Genomic DNA, 23,152 nt, shown 5'->3' on the forward strand with positions numbered 1-23,152 from the left:
GGGCTGTTAACTAGGGAAGGTAACAGTTCAGCTAAGTTTGTTTTAGAGCTAGAGTAAAAATTAATTAGGAAAAGAAGTGGAGAAAGGGTGTTCAAGGAGAGGAAATGTGTACAAAGGAACAGTTATGAAGGAAAATTGTGTGTTCTAAGAAGTATGAATAGTTTATGTGGCTGGGCATAAGGGGGGTGGTGTGTGTGAGAGAGAGAGAGAGAGAGAGAGAGAGTGGAGAGAGAGTGGGGGGAAAATAGTGGGAGAGGAAGCTACAAAGGGAAGGCCATGATGAGATCATTGAGGGAGGGGTGTGATGACTAAAGGGATTTAAATTTTACCCTGAAGACTTTGGGAGGCATTTAAGGATTTTAAGTAGGGAAATAATATGATTTGACTTTCATTTTAGAAATATTTATTGTGTTAGAGTGGATTGTAGATTGGCAGCAGAAGATAGAGTCAGGGAGGCCAGTGCCTAGCCTAGAAGACCCAGGAGGAAAAGCAGATATTTTCAAATGAGGTAATGGATATGAAAAATGTTTTGTTAACTGTAAAGCACAGTATAGTTGTCGCATGAGGTAATTCATCTCAGTTTTTTCCCAAATTGACAAATTTGTTTCTCAGGAAGAAAGATTAGGTTTAAAAAAATTTTCTGGAGGTAGGGATTTTTTTTTTAATTTATGAAAGTTCTGGTACTTCCTTCTAATTGACGTTTAAAATTGCATAGGTGAAAAAGCTACAGGTGATGCTAAGGCAAGCAAATGACCAGTTAGAGAAGACAATGAGAGATAAACAGGAGCTAGAAGACTTCATAAAGCAGAGCACTGAAGATTCAAGTCACCAGGTAAGTGAGGGTTTTAGAATGTGGCCCCTGGGAGATGACTGAGTTGTTTAAATAAAAGCGTTCTGAAAACCTAGTAAGGTTTCTTTCTTGCCCTGAAGATCTGGCAGTTCTATTTTCCCTCAGATAAGAATATCTCAAACTGATCTTTCTCTGGTGTCTGTTTTACAGATTTAAGGAAAGTAACTTTTGAAATAACTGGTTAGTAAATATCAGGAGGCTCTGGTTCTCTTTTCCCCTTTGATTTTTATTAGGTTTTTCTGCTGCACAAGAAACCTGCTGACAAGAAAGATGCTAGTTATCTTCTTCTTGACTTTTTGAAAATTACCATGCATGGGAAAAAACGTGACCGTATACAGATATACCAAACATATCTGAACTAATATCTGTGTACCCACCAAGATCGAGTAATAGAAAATTAGCTAGTACCCCAGAAGCCCTCACTTTCCCCCTCCACTTACTACTTCCTCCCTAGAGGTAACTACAGTCCTAACGTCTAACACCATTAGATTAGCTTTGTCTGCTTTCTTATTTTAGCAAATGAATCATATAGTCCATATTCAATGAATGACACAATCATTCATTGTGTTTGTCTTCCTCCATTCAACATTGTGAGGTTCCTACTCACAAATGTGTGTGGTAGTTGTTATTTTCATTGTTGTATACTCGTACTGTTGTATGGATATATTATAATTTATCTGTCTTAATGTTATGAGCATTTGGGTTGTTTCCAGTTGTGGGATATTATGAATAATTCTACTTTGAAATTTCTGTATAGGGCTTGTTGCACATGTTGCTGCTGGGTATGTGCTTAGGAGTGGAATGCCTGGGTCAAAATGTTCAAAATGTATGTCAACTTTTGGAGATAATAGTGCCAGAAAGTGGTTGTATGAATTTATACTCTCCCCAGCAATGTATGAGAAGAATTCCTGTGGGTCTGCAGTCTTGACAGACTTCATTTTGTGTTATTTTAATTATAGCCATTTTGGTGGGTGTGTAATGGTATTTCATGGTGGCTTAGTTTGCGTTTCTCTTATGGCCATTGAGGTTATTTAGCATTTTTCATGTCTGTTAGCCATTGGGATATCATTGTGTGTGGGGTGTGTGTGTGTGTGTGTGTGTGTGTGTGTGTGTGTGTGTGTGTGTTTGAAATTACTTCTCAAGTCTTACGCTTGATTTTTTATTGGGTTGTCTTTTTTTTTTTTCCACTTATTTTTCTGATAGGAATTCTTTATATAATCTTATTAGAGCCTTTTGGTGATGTGTCCCAAATGTCTTCTACTCAGTACCTTAGATTTTCATTATTTTAATGGTGTCTTTTGATGAACAGAAGTTCTTAATTTTAATGTAGTCAAATTTATTGATCTTTTCTTTATGATGAGTGATTTTTATCCTGGTTTTTAAAAGAATATTTTCTTACCCTGGGGTTATATGAAGATATTTTCATGTATTTTGTAGAAGCTTCATTGTTTATAGCCACTCACATTTATATCTAAAATCCATCTAGAACTGACTTTTATGTATAAGCTGTAGATATGGGTAAATTTTTATTTTATTTTTTCATATGGAGAGTCAGTTCCTGTACCATTTAGTGAAAAGATCACCTTTTTCTCACTGCTCTGCAAGATCATCTTTGTTAACTATCAAGTGAATGTACATGTGTGGGTCAGTTTGAGGACTGTTTTATTTGATTAGTCTATTTGCCTATTTTTGTGCCAGATTCTGTGCTGTAATTTATAGTAAATTTTTCATTTGTTTCTTTAAATGAAACATAAAGTTAGAAACTTTAAAGTTATAAACTTTAAAGTTTAGAAACATATAGTTTCTAAAAACTATAAAAGTTTTTCTCTGCTGAGAACTATGTTTTCATTCGTTTCAACAGTATTTACCTTTACACCAGGCAGCATAGTTACAATAGCTACTTTAAAGTCTTTGATAAGTCCAACCTGGGTCATCATGGGGTTGGCATGTGTTGATTTTCTTTCCTCTTGAGAATTGGCCACATTTTCCTGATTCTTTTTATGTCAAATACTTTTAGATTGATCTTAGAGATGATGAATATTTTACTGTGAGACTCTCAGTTCTGTTAACCTGATTAGGTTCAGTTCATAAGTTCTGTCTTGCCTTCTGTAGTAGGTAGTTCTAATGTCAGTTCGTTTTTAAAAGCCTTTGCAGTGCTCCTTTGGATGTGTCCATGTATGTATATAGCTCAGGGGTGAGTGTGAGACTTGTTCTGGTTCATGCACAGAATTAGAGGATCCTTTTCCTAGCTCTCTTCTCTCAGTACCACTCTACTCGTCAGCTCATGGGGACCCTGTCCTGGCCCTGTGATCAGAAAAACAGTTGTTTGTCCTGTGCTGCTGCATCTGTTGTGGCTTCACAACTGGGGCAGCTCTCAGATTCATGCTGGCAGAAAATAGGAAAAAAACCCCAAATAAGCAGTAAACTGCAGTATGAATTGTTTCTTCCCGTTTTGATTTCCCTCCCTAAACTGTCTGCTTTTGCTTATTTTTTAAGAGTCCTCAGGTAGTTGCTTTTTGTATTTTTTCCAGAGTTTTTAGTTGTAATAAGGGGAGAGAATGGCCTTGGTGGGCTTAATCCATCTTGGACAGTGCCAAAAGTCTCCGTTCTCTCATATTTTTGTTTATTAGACATATCTTTTTCTTTCCACCTTCATTCAAGAAGGATACTCTGTGGTCAGGTATAGAATTCTGAGTATTTATGATATTTTCTTTCAGCACTTTGAAGTTCTTATTCCATTGCTTCTGGCTTCCATGTTTCTGATGAGAAGTCAGCTGTAAGTCTTATTGTTGTTCCTTTGAAGGTGAAATGTTATTTTTTCCATGGCTGTTGTAAAGATGTTCGTTTTGGCTTTTGTTATTAACGGTTTTACTGTGCTATATACCTAGGTGTGTTTTTCTTCATATTTCTGCTGTTTGGAGTTCACAGGGTTTCTTGGATCTCTGAGTTAATGTCTTACATCGTGATTGGAATATTCTCAGCCATATGTCTCTTTAAAAATTTGTTTTTATTGAGATAAACATAAAGTGCATAAATCTCAAGTGTACAATTTGGTGAATTTTAACGTGTGAAAAATTTTACTAGGGTAATAAATCATCATCTGCGTCAACATCCTGAACATTTCTAATACGCTCATGTTCTTTACTAATAAGTAAATACCCCACCTGCCTATTCTTAGAGGTAGCCAGTATTCTAACTTTTAACGCTATGTTTTAGAATTGCTTGTTGTTGGACTTCACATAAATGGAATCATATAGTATGTAGCCTTTTGCATCTGGTCTGTTGGGTCATTATGTCTGTGAGACTTACCCATATTGTTCTGTGTCTCAGTAGTTAGATTTTAATGCTATGTATATTCTATAACATGAGTATACCATAATTTATTTATCCATTCTACAGTTGAGAGATATTTGGATTGTTTCTGGTTTTTGGCTATTGTGAATGAATACATTTTTTAACATTCTTGTACATGTCTTTTAGTGGACATGTGGACTTATTTCTCTTGAGTATACATAGTAGTGAAATCACGGAATTTTTGAGTTTTTGCACAGGTATATTTTTAGCTCTACCAGCTATTTCCATTGGCTGTTACTTCTTCAAATATTTGTATATGTTAGATGTTCGCATTGCATCTACATGGCTTCTTTAATCTCTCTTCCATATTTCCCATCATTTTTGTCTTTGCTTATTATCTTCATATCACTAATTTTCTCTTCAAATAGGTCTAATCTATTAAACTCATCCATTGTATTTTTAATTTGGATAATTGATTTTTTTAGTTTATTTCCATTTGGTTATTTTTCATTGTTTCCATTTCTCTGGTGGTTCTAAATTTCTGAACAGATCAAATACAGTTATTTTAAAGTCTGTTTCTAATAACATATCTGGATTCATTGTAGATCTGTTTTTGTTATCTGTTTTGTTTTTTATCATAGTCTTTTATTTATTTTTATTAATTAATTTTTGGCTGTGTTGGGTCTTCGTTGCTGGGCGCGGGCTTTCTCTAGTTGTGGCAGGTGGGGGCTACTCTTTGTTGTGGTGCGCAGGCTTCTCATTGCGGTGGCTTCTTGTTGCGGAGCACGGGCTTCAGTAGTTGTGGCTTGCAGGCTCTAGAGCGCACGCTCAGTAATTGTGGCACATGGGCTTAGTTGCTTCGCGGCATGTGGGATCTTCCCGGACCAGGGCTCAAACCTGTGTCCCCTGCATTGGCAGGCGGATTCTTAAACACTGTGCCACCAGGGAAGTCCCTATCATAGTCTTTCCTTGTGCATTCTTAACTTGAGTACTAGACATTATATGTGAAAATTGTTGAAATAAAGCCATTTGTCTTATGAGAGGCAGGCAACTAGTTGTACTAACAATCCTGGATCACCTTTATTCATTTATGGGAATTGAGATTATATGAAGTTGTGAAGGTTGGATTATTTTAAATTCTTCCCTTACTATAGGGTGTGTCCCTTTGGAGACCCAATCCAAAGTGCAGGGTGTTTACCATGGATCCCTTTGTGTATTGGGTCTTGGACTCTTAACTTTTGCCACCCTGTGCTGGGGCTTTCAGATGCTCTGCTCAGCTTCTCAGTGCTGCATCTGTTTCTTTTGGAGTTGGCACGTGCTTCTGGAGAAGAGCTGTTCCAGATGCTGCACCCAGTTCTCCATGTGTCTTCATTCTGGTCCTTGGCTCTGTGATTCTTTTTTGCCGTGTTCTCCCATGCCTTCATGTAGGTGTCTTTCATATTTTTGTCTGGTTTTCTTAATTAGCAGGAAGGTTGGTTCACATTACCTATTCTGCCACTACTGGAAACAAAATTCTGACAATAATCATTTTTTAAATGTCTAAACAAATTTATTTTGATTTATTTTATAACTCTTATGTATGAGTCATCAACTTTCACATAAACCCCTCGTCAGGAACACTAAAACTAATTCAAGGGAGTTCATCATGTGTCTTTTGCTCTTAAGTAAACCACCTTAGAATACTGCAGCTAGTTCAGAGAAGATTCATTTATCCTTTAAACTTTTTGTGGACAGAGTTTCAAAATAGTTATTGATTTTTAATAAGCTCCTTTAAGAATAATATTTATAACTGGGTCACATGGATTAATATCTATGTCTAGAGACCCGTATAATGCTGTTGTTCATGTATGGTAGCATATGACCCCTGGGGACTTTTGGTACTGCCTTATGTCATCTGAAAGGCTGAGGCTTTGTACACAGTAGATGCACACATATCTGTTGAATGATGGATGAGTGGCGTTTGATGAACTAATAAAAAAATCAGTTCCGGACATCAAATAAGCAGGAGATGGAAGAGTTAGTTTCAGAATAACCAGATTCCTAACTAAATTTTCTGTGTATGAATTTTTTTTTCTTTCAAGATCTCTGCACTTGTCCTAAGAGCCCAAGCATCTGAGATCTTACTTGAAGAGTTACAACAGGGGTTTTCCCAGGCAAAGAGGGATGTTCAGGAACAGGTGGTAAGTTAACATTTAAATAAACATTAACTATGTTAAATATATTCTATCTTGAAATAATCTTTGATGTGACTTTACCTTCCTGGCCAAAGTGGTTACCATTATGTTCTCCAGAGCCTATAGAACGTTAGTAATGGACAAGATTATGTAAAGACATTATTCTTTTTCTAAACCTACCTCTTGACCAAAAAAATTATCACCTCTAACTTAATTTATTTTTCTTCGATTTGAGAAACCTAAACAAAATAAACTGTGGACCAGCATTTAATTTTTAGTTCTAAATACAAGCTAAAAGTTGAAATCTCTCAAAGCCCTAGGAGGTACAGCTTTTGAGCAGTCACTGTACTTTTCCTGGACAGCTAATTTATTTAAAACAACCTCAGTAATTTCATAGGATTTATGATAAAACATGCACCATAACTGCTGTGGCGCTGGAAAACTTCCAGAAGGCTGTCAATTTTGAGAGGAATAGGAACAGAGAGCTTCTTAAAGAAGAGCTGCCTTGAACGTCTGCAGAATTGTTCTCCAGCTTTGGGCCTCTTCCTCACCAGTCAGGCACCACTTGCCTGCTCTTCCTTTTTCTCACAGTTGGAACCCTGCATCTGATGGCCCTTCGTAAACTATAGCAGAGTTGGTCCTGCTGGGGTGATCCTACAGAGTTGCCTCTTGTCCAGCTCTTCCAGGGTTGACAGAAAAACAAACAAACTCCAAGTTGTATGGTAATGGTTTGTTTTTGATTGGCATTGGGTCAGTATCTGAATGGCCTTTGAGCTGATCCCTAAATACTAGCCCTGGTCTGTTGAGAAACATCTCACTCTAATCAATGACCAGAGAGAGTTTCATATCTTTTCATTAATTAGAGAATATGAAATAATCATTGTTGATCTCAGGGACACTGTTAAATGCTGACAAAGTTTCATAGTGTTTAGCCTCCTTACACTCCCCTGTCCCCTCTCATCTTTTCCTTCTCATCTTTTAAAACTCATCTGCTTTTGCAAACATTTTTCAAGTTGATTCCACTTAAAGTGAATGTATTGCAGGTGACATTGAAGAATTGTTGAAATTAAGGTTGAGGTCTTGTGAACTTTAACATCTTACCATTTTCTTGAAATTACCTTTAAATGTTCTTACACTGAGAAAGATAAACTCAATTTCTTATGCCCCTTCAAAGAAGAGTAGCTATGGTAGTGGTTGGGATCTTAATATTTCCCCTGAACTATTTATTTTGAAAAATTTCAAACTTAGAGTTGTTCATGGAGTGAACATTCATAAAATCTTCACTTAGGTTTACCAGTTAATATTTTGCCACATTTTTACTGCTTGCAATTGTTTCTCAGTCTCTCTCTTTCATATATACGTATATTATATTACATATGTATTTGTTTCTTTTTCTGAACCATTTGCAAATAAGTTGCAGACATCATGACACTCCTAAATATTTCAGTATGTATCTCCTAAGAACAAAGAAGTTTTTCTGCATAATCACAATACTGTTATTATATGCTTAAAATGTAACCATTGTCCCTAAAAGTCCTTGATTGTTTTTTAGTGGTGGTTTTACTTTTTGATCAAGGAACTAGTCAAGGATCACATATTGTATTTTGTTGTCATGTCACTTTAGTTTCCTTTAATCTAGAACAGCCACCCACTTTTTGTTTTTGGCTTTTATGACATTAACATTTTTGAAGAGTCCAGACCATTTGCCTTGTAGAATGCATTTGTCTGATTATTTCCACATGGTTCAAGTTAGACATTTTGGGAAGAATACTACATGGATGAAATGATGCAGTGGAAAGTTCATAACAAGAGACATGTTATGATAGGTAGTTCCATTGTTGGTGATGTTAAGTTTGATCACTTGGTTAAGGTGATCACAGTCGTTTTAGAATGACTACCAACAGCAGACTTACTAAGTGAAGTTCAGCATTTCTTTGTTGGCCCTCCATATCCACGGTTTCCACATCTGTGGATACAGAGGGCTGACTGGAAGTGACTTGAGCATCTCAGTTTTTGGTATGGGAGCGTGTCTTGGAACCAGTCCTCTGCGGATACCAAGAGACACCTGTAGTTCTTTTTACCCTTAGAATGTTATGCCAGGTAAAGGTTTACAGTCTGGGTGCTGTGTTCAAAAATTACTTGAAATGATTTTTCTCTCTGTGGTTGTGTTATCAATTTGATACAAACAGAAACAAATGGAGCTATGTATTACATTTTTGGATTTTCTTCTTTTTTGATTGACTTTTTTGTTTTTTGAACATGCAACATGGTTCATATGTCAGAACTATGAAAGTATATAAACACTCAGAAGTTTCACTTCCATTCCCTGTCCCTTTCACCCTGTTCCCACCAACTCCTATACATGATCATTTAAATTTATTTTTGGTTTATCCTTCTGTTTTTCTCTTTACAAAAATAAACAAATATAAACATATTCTTCTTTCCCTTCTTTTATATCCAAAACGTAGTGGGATGCTATTATTTTGTTGTAAATGGGTTGAAAGTGAGCATAAAGCAACAATTGATTCTGGTCTGAAATAAATAAGAGCCAGTAGAATTAACCAAAACTTATGCATGACCTTGCCTGCCTACCAGCAGTCTATTTGTCCTTCAGGATGCAGCAGTCACCTTTTGTGGGAAATGTTCTTGAACCCTCTCCACTAATTAGGTACCTTTTGTCCTTTTATCACTGCTGTACCCATTGTCTGTTACAGCACTCGTAGTATGGTTGGGTAATTTTTGGTTTACTTATCTTTCCCTCCACTGTACCATGTGCTTCTCTAGGGCAAAGTCTATCTTTTATCCCTGTATTCTCCATGGACAGCAAATCACCTAGTGTAGAGTAGTGGCTGCTGAACAAATGTTAGATGTGGAGTAATCTACACTTATGTATATGTTCAGTGGTTAGTAGTAAAAATTAGCAGAAATACTTTTGCAGAATTTTATCTTATACTCAAATTAGCTGGACTAACTTTTATATTGATATCAATTCATATGAAATACCTAAAATTGTCGTATACATCAGCAAGTGGAAGAAGTAGGAACGTGTTCCATTTTAAGAATGAGCTGCTCAAATGTCCTGCATTTCCTAAGCATAAAGCCTCTTGATGGCGTCTAATATTTGGGGTCCTTGGGCCATTCCTAGTGATCCTGAGCTTGAACATATGTATATTTAATGAAAGATGAAGATACTGCTTTTTGTTTACCCCTGCCTCCTGTGGAACGCATGCTGTGAGGAAATAGGAGTTGTCTTGGAGTACACACTTTTTTTGATATAAGTCTTGATTACGTCCACCTCTTCCATTGAGCTAGAGATGCTGGTCCTAGGGATATGGGGGAAGAAATTCATTACTTTTAAGCTGTTGGTAGAAACAGTGGAGAATAAGCTCAGATACTTGCTTCATTTCCTGTCCCCTTGAATATATGTAAGGGCTGTAAATCAATAAATCTCTGAGCTGCTTTTTTTAAGTCTTACAGAGCTTTATCATGTACCATCCATCCTCAGCCCTTATTTCATTTGGCCTTTGTTTTTCTCTGGTGCAGTTATCAGCAGATAGGATTTACCTTTCTGGCCGTGATTAGTGTCTGTTTCTATTTTAGGCAGTGCTGATGCAGTCACGGGAACAGGTTTCAGAAGAGCTGGTGAGGTTACAGAAAGATAATGACAGTCTTCAGGGAAAGCATAGCTTGCATGTGTCATTACAACAAGCAGAAGACTTCATTCTCCCAGACACTATAGAGGTAACTTATTTTCTATAAGATCAAAAATGTAAACAAGTACATTTTCTGAAATGGCTACAAATTCTTTTTTAAAAAGTCTACAAATAACAAATGCTGGAGAGGGTGTGGAGAAAAGGGAACCCTCCTACACTGGTGTTGGGAATGTAAGTTGGTGCAGCCACTATGGAAAACAATATGGAGGTTCCTCAGAAAACTAAAAATAGAGTTGCCTTATGATCCAGCAGTCCCGCTCCTGGGCATATATCCAGACAAAACTATAATTCAAAAAGATACATGCACCCCTATGTTCATAGCAGCACTATTCACAATAGCCAAGACATGGAAACAACCCAAATGTCCTTCAACAGATGATTGGGGGTTTCTCTGGTGGTGCAGTGGTTAAGAATCCACCTGCCAATGCAGGGAATGTGGGTTCAATCCCTGGTCTGGGAAAACCTGCATGCCTTGGACCACCTAAGCACATGTGCCACAACTACTGAGCCTGTGCTCTAGAGCCTGCGTGCCACAACTACTGAAGCCTGCACACTCTAGGACCCGTGTGCCACAACTACTGAGCCTGTGTGCTGCAACTACTGAAACCCGTGTGCCTAAAGCCCGTGCTCCACAACAAGAGAAGCCACCCCAATGAGAAGACCATGCACTGCAACGAGGAGTAGCCCCTGCTCACCACGACTAGAGAAAGCCCATGCGCAGCAACGAAGACCCAACGCAGCCAAAAAAAAAAAAAGATGTGAATGGATAAAGAAGATGTGGTACATAATATACAATGGAATACTACTCAGCCATAAAAAAGAACAAAATAATGCCATTTGCAGCAACATGGATGCAACTAGAGATTATCATACTCAGTGAAGTTAAGTCAGAAAGAGAGAAATTCCATATGATATCACTTATATATGGAATCTAAATATGACACAAATTTATGAAACAGACTCACAGACATAGGGAACAGAATTGTGGTTGCCAAGGGGGAGGGAGGGTGGCGGAGGGATGGACTGGGAGTTTGGGGTTAGTAGATGCAAACTATTACATATAGAATGGATAAACAATAAGGATCTACTGTATAGCACAGGGAACTATATTCAGTATCTTGAGATTAACCATAATGGAAAAGAATGTATGTTTATGTATGTATAACTGAGTCACTTTGCTGTACAGCATATATTAACACAGTATTGTAAATCAGCTATACTTCAGTTTGAGTGAAGTAAGTCAGAAAGAGAAAAACAAATACTGTATGCTAACGCATATATATGGAATCCAAAAAAATGGTACTGATGAACCTAGTGGCAGGGCAGGAATAAAGACACAGACGTAGAGAACGGACTTGAGGACACGGTGGGAAGGGGAAGCTGGGACGAAGTGAGAGATTAGCACTGACATACATACACTACCAAATGTGAAATGGATGGCTAGTGGGAAGCATAAGGAGATCAGCTCCATGCTTTGTGACGACCGAGAGGGGTGGGATAGGGAGGGTGGGAGGGAGGCTCAGGAAGGTGGGGATATGGGAATATATGTATGTACATAGAGCTGATTCACTTTGTTGTACAGCAGAAACTAACACAACATTGTAAAGCAATTATACTCCAATAAAGATGAAGAAAAAAAAAAAGGATTCCCTGGCAGTCCAGTGGTTAGGACTCTGTACTTTCACTGCTGAGGGCTCAGGTTCAATCCCTGATCAGGGAACTAAGACCCCTGCAAGCCACATGACGTGGCAAGCAAACAAACAAATACATACATACATACAGGCTTTATTGGGATATAATTCACATACCAAATAATTCAGCCATTTAAAGTGTACAATTCAATGGTTTTTAATATATTCTCAGATGTGTAGCCCTCACCACAGTATTTTCATCACCTCAAGGAGAAACCCCTTACCTTTTATTCAGCCCTTCCTCCCCAAGGTTTAAGCAACTACTAATCTTTCTGTGTATAGGTTGTCCTGTCTTTCTTTCCTGTGAATGGAATCATACAATTTGTGGTCTTTTGTGTCTGGCTTCTTTCGCATATCTTAGTGTTTTCAATGCTCATCCATGTCATACCATGTATAAGTACTTCATTGCTTTTTATGACCAAATAATACTCCACTATATGGATATTTTGTTTATCCATTTGTCTGTTGATAGATATTTGGGTTGTTTCCACTTTGGACTATGAATAATGTTGCTATAAACATTCGTGTATAGGTTTTGGTGTGGACATATGTTTTCATTTCTCTTGGGTAGAAACCTAGGAGTGGACTTGCTGGGTCGTATGAGAGCCCTGTTTTATCCTTTGAGGATCTCTCCACATCCTCACTAACACTCATCGTTATCTCACATTGTGATTATAGCCGTCCTGGTGGGTGTGAAATGGTATCTTATGGTAGTTTTGATTTGCATTTCCCTAATGGTTAATGATATTGAGCATCTTTTCATGTGTTTATTGGCCATTTTTATATCTTCCTTGGAGAAATGTCTATTCAGATCCTTTGCTTACTCTTTTTTTTTTTTTTTTTGCTTACTCTTAAATTGGGTTATTTGCTTTTTATTTCTTTGAGTTATAAGAGTTCTTTATATATTCTAGATACAAGTCCCTTATCAAGTAGATGATTTACAGATATTTTCTCCCTTTCTGTGGATCGTCTTTTTCATTTTCTTGATGGTGTCCTTTGAAGCACAAAAGTTTTTAATTTTGATAAAGTCCAGTTTATTTTTTTCTTCTGTTGCTCATGCTTTCAGTGTCATATCTAAGAATCCTTTGCCAAATCGAAGGTCTGTATTATTCTTGCAGGACCAGATTGAGAGTGCACCAGAAATTAAATATTTGAAGGGGGTCACCATGCTCGCTCCTTGTGATATTTGTTTTTCTATGTAGCACTTAGGGCACAGCACACTCAGCCTCCTTCTGTCTACCGATAATTTTTATGGCATTTGCTCACTTCCATTCTTTTGTAGTTGGGAGAATCAGGGCTGCAAAACCAGAAGTTTCCTGAGACATTCATAAGTATCTCCTTAACTTTTTCCAGACTTTATATTCATATGTTTTATTTTTTTAGTTTTATAAATTTATTTATCTTTGGCCACGTTGGGCCTTTGTTGCTGTGCATGGGCTTTCTCTAGTTGCGGCGAGTGGGGGCTACTCCTCGTTGCGGTGCGTGGTCTTCTTATTGTGGTGGCTTCTCTTGTTGCGGAGCACGGGCTCTAGGCACACGGGCTTCAGTAGTTGTGGCACGTGGGCTCAGTAGTTGTGGCTTGCGGGCTCAGTAGTTGTGGCTTGCGGGCTCTAGAGCTCTCAGGCTCAGTAGTTGTGGCTCACGGGCTTAGTTGCTCCGCGGCATGTGGGATCTTCCCGGACCAGGGCTCGAACCTGTGTCCCCTGCATTGGCAGGCGTATTCTTAACCAATGCGCCACCAGGGAAGTCCCTCATACATTTTAAAACCTTTCAACGTCATGAAAAATATCATCTTAGGCTAAACCCAAGTAAACACTACAAACAGTGTAGGCAAAGATGAGATTTCATAGAGCAACTCTCAAAATGAAATAGAAAAAATATTTCCTGTAAGATCCTTCTGTGTTTTTTTTTTTTTAAAGAAATTTATAATTGTTAAATTTTTAAAAGTTAGACATCACAGAGATTTATAGTTTTGTAAGTAACAGTTTTTCCTAATCCTACCCTGCAGATTCAACCCCTACTGTTTGGACCTCGTTCTTTTTTCCCGTATAGATTTTAACATGACTCTTAGTTTTTGTTTTTATTTGCTCATTTACACAGGCTCCGTTGCCTACCCTGCCATTAGCTCCTTGCTCTCCCTTTCCTTTCCCTGCCCTCCCCCAGCTTGTGGTCTCAGCTCAGGTTACTGACACTCTGGAGAGCTCTCTCTCCTTTCTGAACTGGTGACTGATCTCATCAAGGAGAAAGTGTTGGGGACCTGTCTATTTTTGCTGTCAGCATACCACTTCCCACCTCTGTTAAACTTTTCACTTGGCAGGAAAGGTTCTTCTCTTCCATGTTCTATAAGGACTTTTTGTACCTAGATTTAAAAAAAATTCCAAGAATCCTTGAAGGTTATAACCAGTCTAGCTTATAAACCTTGATTCTGTAATAAATCTTATGAAATTTTTCTTGATACAGTTTTTCAAGAAAAACTGCCTTTTTTTTTTTCCTGCTGTTCTTTAATTTATACATACATTTGGTAGTTATCTAAGAATCCCAGTTTTTACTTTAGAGTTGCTTTAGGATATAATTGGGAGGATTTTTTTTGGGGGGTGGTGGAGGAGGATTTTTAAAAGAAGACAACTACAATTTAGGGAAAAAATAAATTAAGATTTAAACTGAATTTATTACAGAAAAACAGCTGATCACCTTAGAAAGCCTCTCTTTGCCATACCTGCCTCTGGCCTAACAGTACTTTGCTTTTGTGGTAGGTGTTCAACAAGTGTTTGTTTGAATGAATAAATGAGTAAGTAAGTACTTTCTGTCCTCTTGGAGTTCATACTTGCTTCTGAGTTTCAGTCTTTTTGGTCCTCATTCACTAACTCCCTTCAAATTTAAGCAGGTAATAGTGGAAGTGTCTAAGCTATTCATAGTGAATCCCACATTGTAAGTCACTTCAAATTTTAATTTTTCCATTTATGAAACAGTTTTGAGGGAAAAATATGTAGTTCACAATACACATTTTTTGGTTAGTAATGTTGTTATTTCTTTAACATACTGAATAATAACATGGCATAACACCTGCCCCTCGAAGCCAAGAGAGGGTTGGAGTTCAAAGTCCTAAATTTTGAACCATCTAAAACAACATCCGAAATTCTGGTTGCAGAAAATCTTTAGCTTTTTTTGTTTATTTTCTTTCACCCTTATAAACCCAATATCCATTTGTTTCTTGAATCTAGGCGCTCCGGGAGTTGGTATTAAAATACCGTGAGAACATCATTAATGTGCGGACAGCAGCAGATCACATGGAAGAAAAGCTGAAGGCTGAAATACTTTTCCTGAAAGAGCAGATTCAAGCAGAACAATGTTTAAAAGAAAACCTCGAAGAAACTCTGCAGCTAGAAATAGAAAACTGCAAGGAAGAAATAGGTGAAGATAAAAGTGATGTAGTTTAGAATTGAAGGCACTAAATAAAACTGTTTCTCTGGTTATAACAGTCTTAGAATGTAGAAAACAAAAAAGTATAGGAAAGAACTAAGTAAGGACTCAGTCCCTTTTTCCGGACGTTGATATATCCAGTGATTAGGAGTTAAAAAAAAAAAAAAACCAAAAAACTCATCTTTTTAGGAGCTCTGGTGGCCTCTCTGGCAATTACTGATAGGAAATTCAGGACTTGAACCCAGACGCTGGGGAATATGAGTAGATGGGTGGCATTTCCTTGCAGAACTCAGAAGTGTTAACAGACTCCTGCTGGGATTAGCTCCCCCCACACCCCCCCGAGTTAGGTGTAGGTATTTGATGCAGAGACAGTTTATGACATGGTGTTCTCGTGTGGACTCTCACTTTTCCTGAGCTTGATTATGATGCTGATTGGTTGGGGATAATTTTGAGAAAGGGGTGTTGGTCCCGCACCCCCATTCTGCCCACTGTTCAGTACAACATTTGACTTTCATTGCATGAGATTGAGCTTATCGGGGAAAGGGGTGTTTTAAGAAAAGACTTAAATGCAGAATAATGAATAAATGCTAACATGTCTCTTCCTTTTTTCCTCCTAGCCTCCATTTCTAGCCTAAAAGCTGAATTAGAAAGAATAAAAGTAGAAAAAGGACAGGTGAGTTTCATGAGTTTCAAATTGATTCTGTCAGCAGCCAGTATTTATTTATTGAATCCTACTGTGCTGGACTCAAGGAATAAAATATAGTTAGGACATAGTCCCTGCCTTCAAGCAACTCCTGGGAAAAATACAGTGGAATATGGGCATGATGGTGGTAGAGACCATTTAATGAGAGCCTGCTCTGTGTTGACTGGAGGAGATACAGGGAAGACTAAGATGTGACTTAGCCTGGAGCTTCCACTGTGGTGAAGGACAGGCAAGGTGTGGCCTTGACATGATAGATACTTAAAGCTACAGTGGAAATAAGTACAAAATCTTTTACAAACAGGAGGTGATGTTTTCTAGCTGGCTTAGAGTCTCCTTCTCTTAGACACCATGAACACCTTTTGGTAGATGACCCCATTCAGCTTACTGGCCTCGTTATTCATTGACTCAATGACCTTTGCTTCTGTGCTGCCCTGCCTTGCCGCACTCCTGCCTGCACCTTGCCCCACTTCTGACATCTCACTCCAGGCTCATGCCCCTGACCCCTGTCTACCATCTTTCTAGCCCTTAATCCCATAGGTTCATCTGTCTGAGTACCTCATTCAGACCTTCAGTTCCTTAAATTTTTCCTTTTCTGTTGGTTTTAGCAACTTCTTCATGGCTTTGCTTTCTTTCCTTCTAAGCTGCATCTGACATGGCTTGCCTCTTCAACTAGTCTCCCACTAACGCCTGCAAGCCCCCGGATTGCTTGTTCTTGTGCTACCCTCACTTGATACCGCCTAACCCTGGATTAATCCTGGTGTCCACCTTCTGTGCCTCTGCCCCCAGCTGCTGGTTCCACTGGAATGAGTAACACTGCGTGCTCCTGCTGCCAGGTGCTGCTCCGTAGCCTTTCATTTGCTCTTAGTTGCTCCTCGCCATTCCTCACGGTGGATGTTTCAGTCACCACTCAGCTCACCTCCTCATGATGGCACGCGATGGCCTTGTACTCCTGTCATAAGCAGGACCTACCTTCAGCTTCTTGGCTCCTCAGTTACATGTTCTCTTATTTTTCTTCCCAGCCTTCTCTTTCTTGCTTCTTCAGAGGAAAGGATGACCTGTTTCTGACTAGTCTTCTGTCACTGCACATGTGCTTTGACTGAGTCCCTCGCATCTTTTCCTGGCATCCTCTCCATCTTCCCCTTCCAGTATGGGCCTTGAACTTCTACCTCGTTGTCTTTTCCATTATGCATAACCAATCTCAGAGGTCTCCCGGTAAGAGGGGAAAAGTTTCTCTTTGTATTGTACTTCTTTCTCCAGCTACCAGTCCTTCTTCTTCCTTTTATACCCAGAGTTCTTGAAAGAGTCGTCTCCGCTGCCCGACCTCCCAGTCACTCCTCAGCCCACTACAATCTGGCTTTGGCTCCCACTGTGCTATCAGGTTACACTGGCAAAAGTCGCCAGTGTTCCAACGTGTCCCATCTTTCCCACTCCCTCTGCCACTGTTTGGGTCAACTTCAGTGCTCACCTGGCTCATTGTAACAGCCTGACTTCTTTCCCTGCCTCCAGAATTTATCCTCTTCAGATTTCATTTTCATATTGAAACCAAGGTGATTATAAACTTGACTGTGAGCCAGTCTGGTTTAAAACCCTTCAGTAGTTCACTTTATCTATATTCCTTAGCCCAGCTGGGATCTCCTGCCTCACCACAGCCTTTCCGGCCTTTGCCTCCAGGGCCCCAGCACTCTGTGCTGTAATGTAGCAAGAGCTCACCTCAGTTCTTTAACTCATTTTTTTATACGTCAACTCCCTCTTTTTGGAGTATCTCTCTCCACCTTCTCCCCCTTACCACCCTTTAAGGGTCAGATGTCATCTCTTCAAGGAAGCCCTTCCCAACTTTTCTGGCAGAATTAAGTGCTGCTTCATCCATGTTCACATGGCATAGTTAACTTACATGTCTGTCTCTCCTGATTTTTCCATCCCCAGGCCTTAGAACATAGGAGGTGCCTAATAAACGTTTAGTAAGAGAAAGAATAGGTCTTGAAGAATCAATAGAAGATCCACAGATGTCAAAGGGTAAGAAGAGCATTCCAAGCATAGCCAGTATCCAGGGCCTAGGAGGATGCGAGCTTGGGTGCGTTTCTCCAGGCTGCAGGCCCCTCCAGGCAGGTGTGCTGTGACCTGTAGGGAGTTTCTGTGTGTTTCAGCTTTTCCCTTTTTAATTTCACAGTTGGAGTCCACATTAAGAGAGAAGTCTCAACAGCTTGAAAGCCTTCAGGAGATGAAGATCACTTTGGAAGAACAGTTAAAGAAAGAAACTGCTGCTAAGGTGACATTTTTGTTGGTAGTTTCATAAAAAAGTGTGAAGAATGTAGAATCACATCTTCACTGTTAAAAAAAAAAACCCTGCTGCTTTGAATAGTGCCACCTTCTGAAAGTTGGCAAGACTCTCCGCTCGCAGAAAGAATGGAATGACTTTATCTCTTCAGAGTTGGGTCAGATGTGCACACTGCCAGCTCTGGAGGTCTGTGTCACAGGCTTAACTGGCTTTTTAGGCGTTGGGCTAAAGGCCACGAACCAAACTTGGCACTGCCATAGCCAGAAGCACTGCTTTGGAAGTGTCATTCCATTTGACTGATTTATGAAATATTGCACTGAACCATATTTGCTGCCTAAATTCTGATTAGTCCTGTTAGAATAAAAGTGCATGGGGCTAACTGTGGGGGAAGTTTGGTTTTGGTGGGCTGTGATCTAACCTTTAAGTGTAAAAATGTTGTGTATGTGTTAATAGTCCTGTTTTTAGGAAGTCTCCCGCACAGGGGGTCCTGCTGAAGAGTTTCCCTGTAAGGAAGACTGGGGATAGCTGGGGCTGCCTAAGGCATATTCATTGAGAATTTTCCTGGCAGATGCTTGACTGCTGTGGTTGTCAGAGGAAATCCCTAAAGATCCTGTCCTGTTGCTATGACAGCTACTGATCTTACGGCAGCTGCTTTTTGATGATTAATCATTGTCACCAGGCTGCTGGGGGTGAGGGGTGGAGCGCAGCACTTTCATTCATTTTTAATTTGGCTCTCATACTCAGTTCATTTTAGGACCTAGAGCAAGTAGCTTAGGCAATGTGCACCCTTGCCCTGTAAAGATAGAGACAAAGGGAGACTCACAGGATACAGGAACATGATGGGTACCCCACCTTTCCTCTCTAGTAGTAGGAAATGACAAGTGCCTAGATTTCCTGAGTGATTTGACCTATGGCTCTCCAGCATTAATCCTCATTCAAAACTTGTATTTTTTTAGGTTACTGTTGAACAACTAATGTTTGAAGAGAAGAACAAAGCTCAGAGGTTGCAGACAGAACTAGATGTCAGTGAACAAGTCCAGAGAGACTTTGTAAAGCTTTCTCAGACCCTTCAGGTGAGGCATTTGGGGAACCCCTAGACAGAACACTGAGGAGGCACTTTTGGGGTTCTTGTTACCCAGGAGAATTTGCTAATCCCTGACTGGCCCACTAACAATAGCCAGAGGATTAGAAATTATGGCTGCCCCTGCCCCAGCTCCTGGTCATTTAAGCTGGAAACCTGGTTTATACCTCAGACTTGTCCCCCTTTCTTTCCCTTTTCCTCTTCCTTGCTGGCCCTTAAGGGTAAAATATAAAGTCCTTAGCGTAGCATGTAAGACTCTTCCCAGCCAGGCCTATCCCTGCGTTTTGTCCATCTCTCTGCCTTACATTTTATATTCTGTGTTCTAATTTTTTTTTTTTTTTTTAAAGGTCAAGTTTTTTGTTTTTTTTTTTAATTTATTTATGGCTGTGTTGTGTCTCCGCCTCTGTGCGAGGGCTCTCCCCAGTTGTGGCAAGCGGGGGCCACCCTCCATCACGGTGCACGGGCCTCTCACTATCGCAGCCTCTCCTGCTGCGGAGCACAGGCTCCAGACGCGCAGGCTCAGTAATTGTGGCTCACGGGCCCAGTTGCTCTGCGGCACGTAGGATCTTCCCAGACCAGGGCTCGAACCCGTGTCCCCTGCATTGACAGGCAGATTCTCAACCACTGCGCCACCAGGGAAGCCCTTGTGTTCTAATTTTTAAAAACTACTTGTGGTTCCTTGCCCACAGCATGTGTTCCCTCTGGGAGCATGGCCCCCTTGCTCCTTTCTTCCAGGGCCCTGCTTAGCTTTGTCCTCCCTGTGGAACCCTCTCTAGGTCCCCAGGCTGGTATAGTGACATTTAGTATATTGTGCTAAAACTCCATATAAGCTTGTTCTTTTCCCCCAACTGAACTGTGGGTTCTCAGAGGTCAAGGATCAGGTCTCATTCATCTCCACAGTCCCAGCACCTTATACTGGGTCTGTTACACAGCAGCTTTTGAGAATTGTTTTTTGAATTTAATTGTTCTTGCTGCCTCTTTCCTTTGAAGTGACTAGTCTCTGGTGAGTTAATCTCCATCTCAGCTAAACCAGTCAGAGTGAACCAGAAGGTCCAGGCAGGAGCCGTCTGCACTTACCTCGCTGCATTATTTCTCTAGGTGCAATTAGAGCGGATCCGGCAAGCAGACTCCTTGGAGAGAATCCGGGCAATTCTGAACGATACCAAACTGACAGACATTAACCAGCTCCCTGAGACATGACACCCTCATGGCAGGACTCTAGCCTGCACTTTGGGTTTTTAACTCATCTTTAGAGCAACATTAATTATTATTTAACTCTTAACTGAAGAAGAAGTCACACACAGAAAAAGGAAGACTGGAGAAATGCTTAATTCTAGTGGGCAGACTGTGCAGCGTGGGAGCAGCAAACAGCCAGGGTAATTTGCAGCAGAAAAGACCTTTCAACTGGGAACCAGACTCCAGACCTGATTCCAGTGAGTGTGGGATCAGATTTGGTGATGGAGGAAGTGCTGTTTCCTTGCCTGCTTTAGTCAACATTTCCCTGCCCTACAGCACCGTCCCAGTAGTGTTTGAAATGGCATTTCCTGTTCATAGCTGTTGGAAGAGAGAATTTGTTTCTGTTGTCTAGAGTTCATCAGTAACAGTATTCAGCTAGCAGACAGAGGTGGAGTATGCCGTATGAATATTTTATATTAAAATATGAAGTTTGAGAGCAGCCCACTGGCTAGTGACTGTATTTCCTAGCTCAGTGTATTTTTTTTTTAACCATTTTATCTTGCATTGGAGGACCTTAAATGCTACTGAAACTTGCCTGAGAACCATAAGACGGTGGCAGACAACCAATTCAATTGAATTGGAACCGAACTAATTATGAGGATTTGCAAACTTGGCTGGGGCTATATGTATTGGAAGTTGAGGTTAAAGGAAAAGCACAAGAAACTGTTTGGAAGCACTTTTCCTGCTACCTGGGTAAGCTTCGCGGACTCACAGGTGCCGGGGTCAAGCTGAACTGGCACCGTCTACTCTTTTGAAAACTGTTTTAGTTTAGTTATTGGATCAGTGGAAAAAAATATTAATAAAACAAGCTATGTCTGACAACATCTAGTATAAATTTATAAGTCTGCTGCTTATTTTATTTTCAACTCGAGTCAGTGGGCCTGAGTACGTACTTGTTTCAAAAGTGTCAAATACAAAAATGGTGATAACTAGGTTTGGCAGATGCCTGTTTTGTACTTTTCTTTTATATTTTAGACCTGGAGTGTGATAATGCTTGTGGTGGAGTTGGGGAAAAACCCAGTTAGTTGATCAGTTTGGAAATCTGCTTTGTCATTTCTATGAGGTTAGATTCCTTTCCTGTGTGGATAAAGCTTCAATGAACAGGTTGTCTTTGCCGTAGCCTTATGAAGTGTTGCAGAAAGCACAAGGATGGATTTATAGTCACTGTTTACCTGCAGTACTGTTTGTTAGCCAGTGGAAGACTACACTGTGCGATTCATCACACAGATGGTTCCAAAGTAAAACTGTTGTTTTCAAATTTTTGTGATTGGTGTTGTGTAACGGCAGAGTACTTGAAGGAACCGTATGGAAATTAAGCGGATTGAGTAGATTGTTTGGCTCACATAAAGCTACAACTTGAATTGTCTTTGTTATAAATGAAGTCATAATGGACTAGCCCTAAAGATCTTTATTTCTGTCTTCCATAGGACAGGACAAGGTAAGGCCTACATACCTCATTCCTTGGGCTATTGCTGTAGTCTTACATTCATGATTATGAATTTTGAAAGTAAACACTAATTATGGAAATAGTGCTATAGGCTTGCATGCATGAAACATTATTTTAGTTGGTTTAAAGTCCCTTTGTATAAAGTACTACTCTGTTTCCTTTAAAGGAAACATGTATCTTGATTGAGTTACAGGGAATTTTATTAATTCCAAAAATACAATCACTTTAAATTACATAAGTGTCAGACTAGTCCCTTGGATAAACTCCAAGCTAATTTGTTTCAGATTATTAAAATTGGCACCATAAATCAAGATGGATAATTCATAACCTTCCGGAACGAACTGAACTACAACTCCCAGGGAACTGCTTGGCTGAGACTGGGTACCTTGCTGATGCTGATGTTTTTCTCCGTAAGACGGTCCTGGGCCCATAAAATTCATGATTAGGAAACTGTTAGCACTCTCTACAGTGGCAGATGCAAATTGTTGGAACCCACTTTTTTGAGAAAAATATGCTAGAAAAACCCAAACTGAGACTAGGTTTTGTTAACAGTCTCTACTTCTGTTATGAAACACTTCTTTAAACTGGGTTTTCTTTATAAATGGGAAACTGATTTAGAAGGTAGTGTTTAGCCCTTCAAGACAAAAGAAAAGGTCAGCTGGGTTTCACGAGTGTTCCTGCGCTTGTATTCAGTCTGTGTACACGTGTTCTCACGCATGTCTAACCTGATTTACCTCTTACCTGTAACCTACCACCTTACCATGTATGTGGCTTTTAATTGGCAGTCACTCAGCCATTTCTAGGCAGGTACGGTATTACCTTTCAGAACTCATTGGCAGGTATAAAAATATTACCTAATGCTAAAAGACAAAATCATATACTGTATACCAAGCTATTTGTTTCTCCATTTGAGATCCTACATGTGCACCTCATACCCACTCAGTGACATGTATTGGGACACAGAGCACAGCCGAACTCAGCTCTGAAAGGAAATACTGCCTGTCGAGGAAGTGAGCCAGCAGTGTGGCCTTGCAATTGTGGATACCGAGTTCTGCTCTGAGCAGGTTTTAGGTATAACCATTTGTTAACTGTACTGAAGGTGTGTCCTTAAGAAGAAAGTGTTCAAATTAAAAAAGCTGCTGTCTAGTATACTGTGTGGCCTTTTCCTTTGAGTTCTAGGGTTCTGTCCCTCTTCAGAGTCGTATTTCTGGTGCTGCTACGTTAAAATGCAGCTTTTATTCTTGTTCAAATATCAAGAAAACTCAGTA

General features: G+C 39.7%; 1 protein-coding gene across 2 annotated transcripts in view; it reads left to right on the top strand.

Moving 5' to 3' along the window:
- The window catches only part of RABEP1 (rabaptin, RAB GTPase binding effector protein 1), a 105,867-nt gene extending 82,834 nt beyond the window's left edge, over window positions 1–23,033 (top strand). For both annotated transcript variants that reach the window (XM_057535477.1, XM_057535479.1), the window contains 8 exons: window positions 716–832; window positions 6,226–6,324; window positions 9,919–10,059; window positions 14,944–15,133; window positions 15,760–15,815; window positions 18,013–18,111; window positions 19,077–19,193; window positions 20,300–23,033. In XM_057535477.1, the coding sequence (XP_057391460.1) occupies window positions 716–832; window positions 6,226–6,324; window positions 9,919–10,059; window positions 14,944–15,133; window positions 15,760–15,815; window positions 18,013–18,111; window positions 19,077–19,193; window positions 20,300–20,401 (921 nt within the window). In that variant the 3' untranslated portion in view covers window positions 20,402–23,033. The remainder of the gene's footprint in view (window positions 1–715; window positions 833–6,225; window positions 6,325–9,918; window positions 10,060–14,943; window positions 15,134–15,759; window positions 15,816–18,012; window positions 18,112–19,076; window positions 19,194–20,299) is intronic.
- The last annotated feature ends 119 nt before the right edge of the window (window positions 23,034–23,152 follow it).

The sequence above is a fragment of the Balaenoptera acutorostrata genome, chromosome 20 (genome assembly GCF_949987535.1).
Source record: "Balaenoptera acutorostrata chromosome 20, mBalAcu1.1, whole genome shotgun sequence".
Lineage (NCBI taxonomy): Eukaryota > Metazoa > Chordata > Mammalia > Artiodactyla > Balaenopteridae > Balaenoptera > Balaenoptera acutorostrata.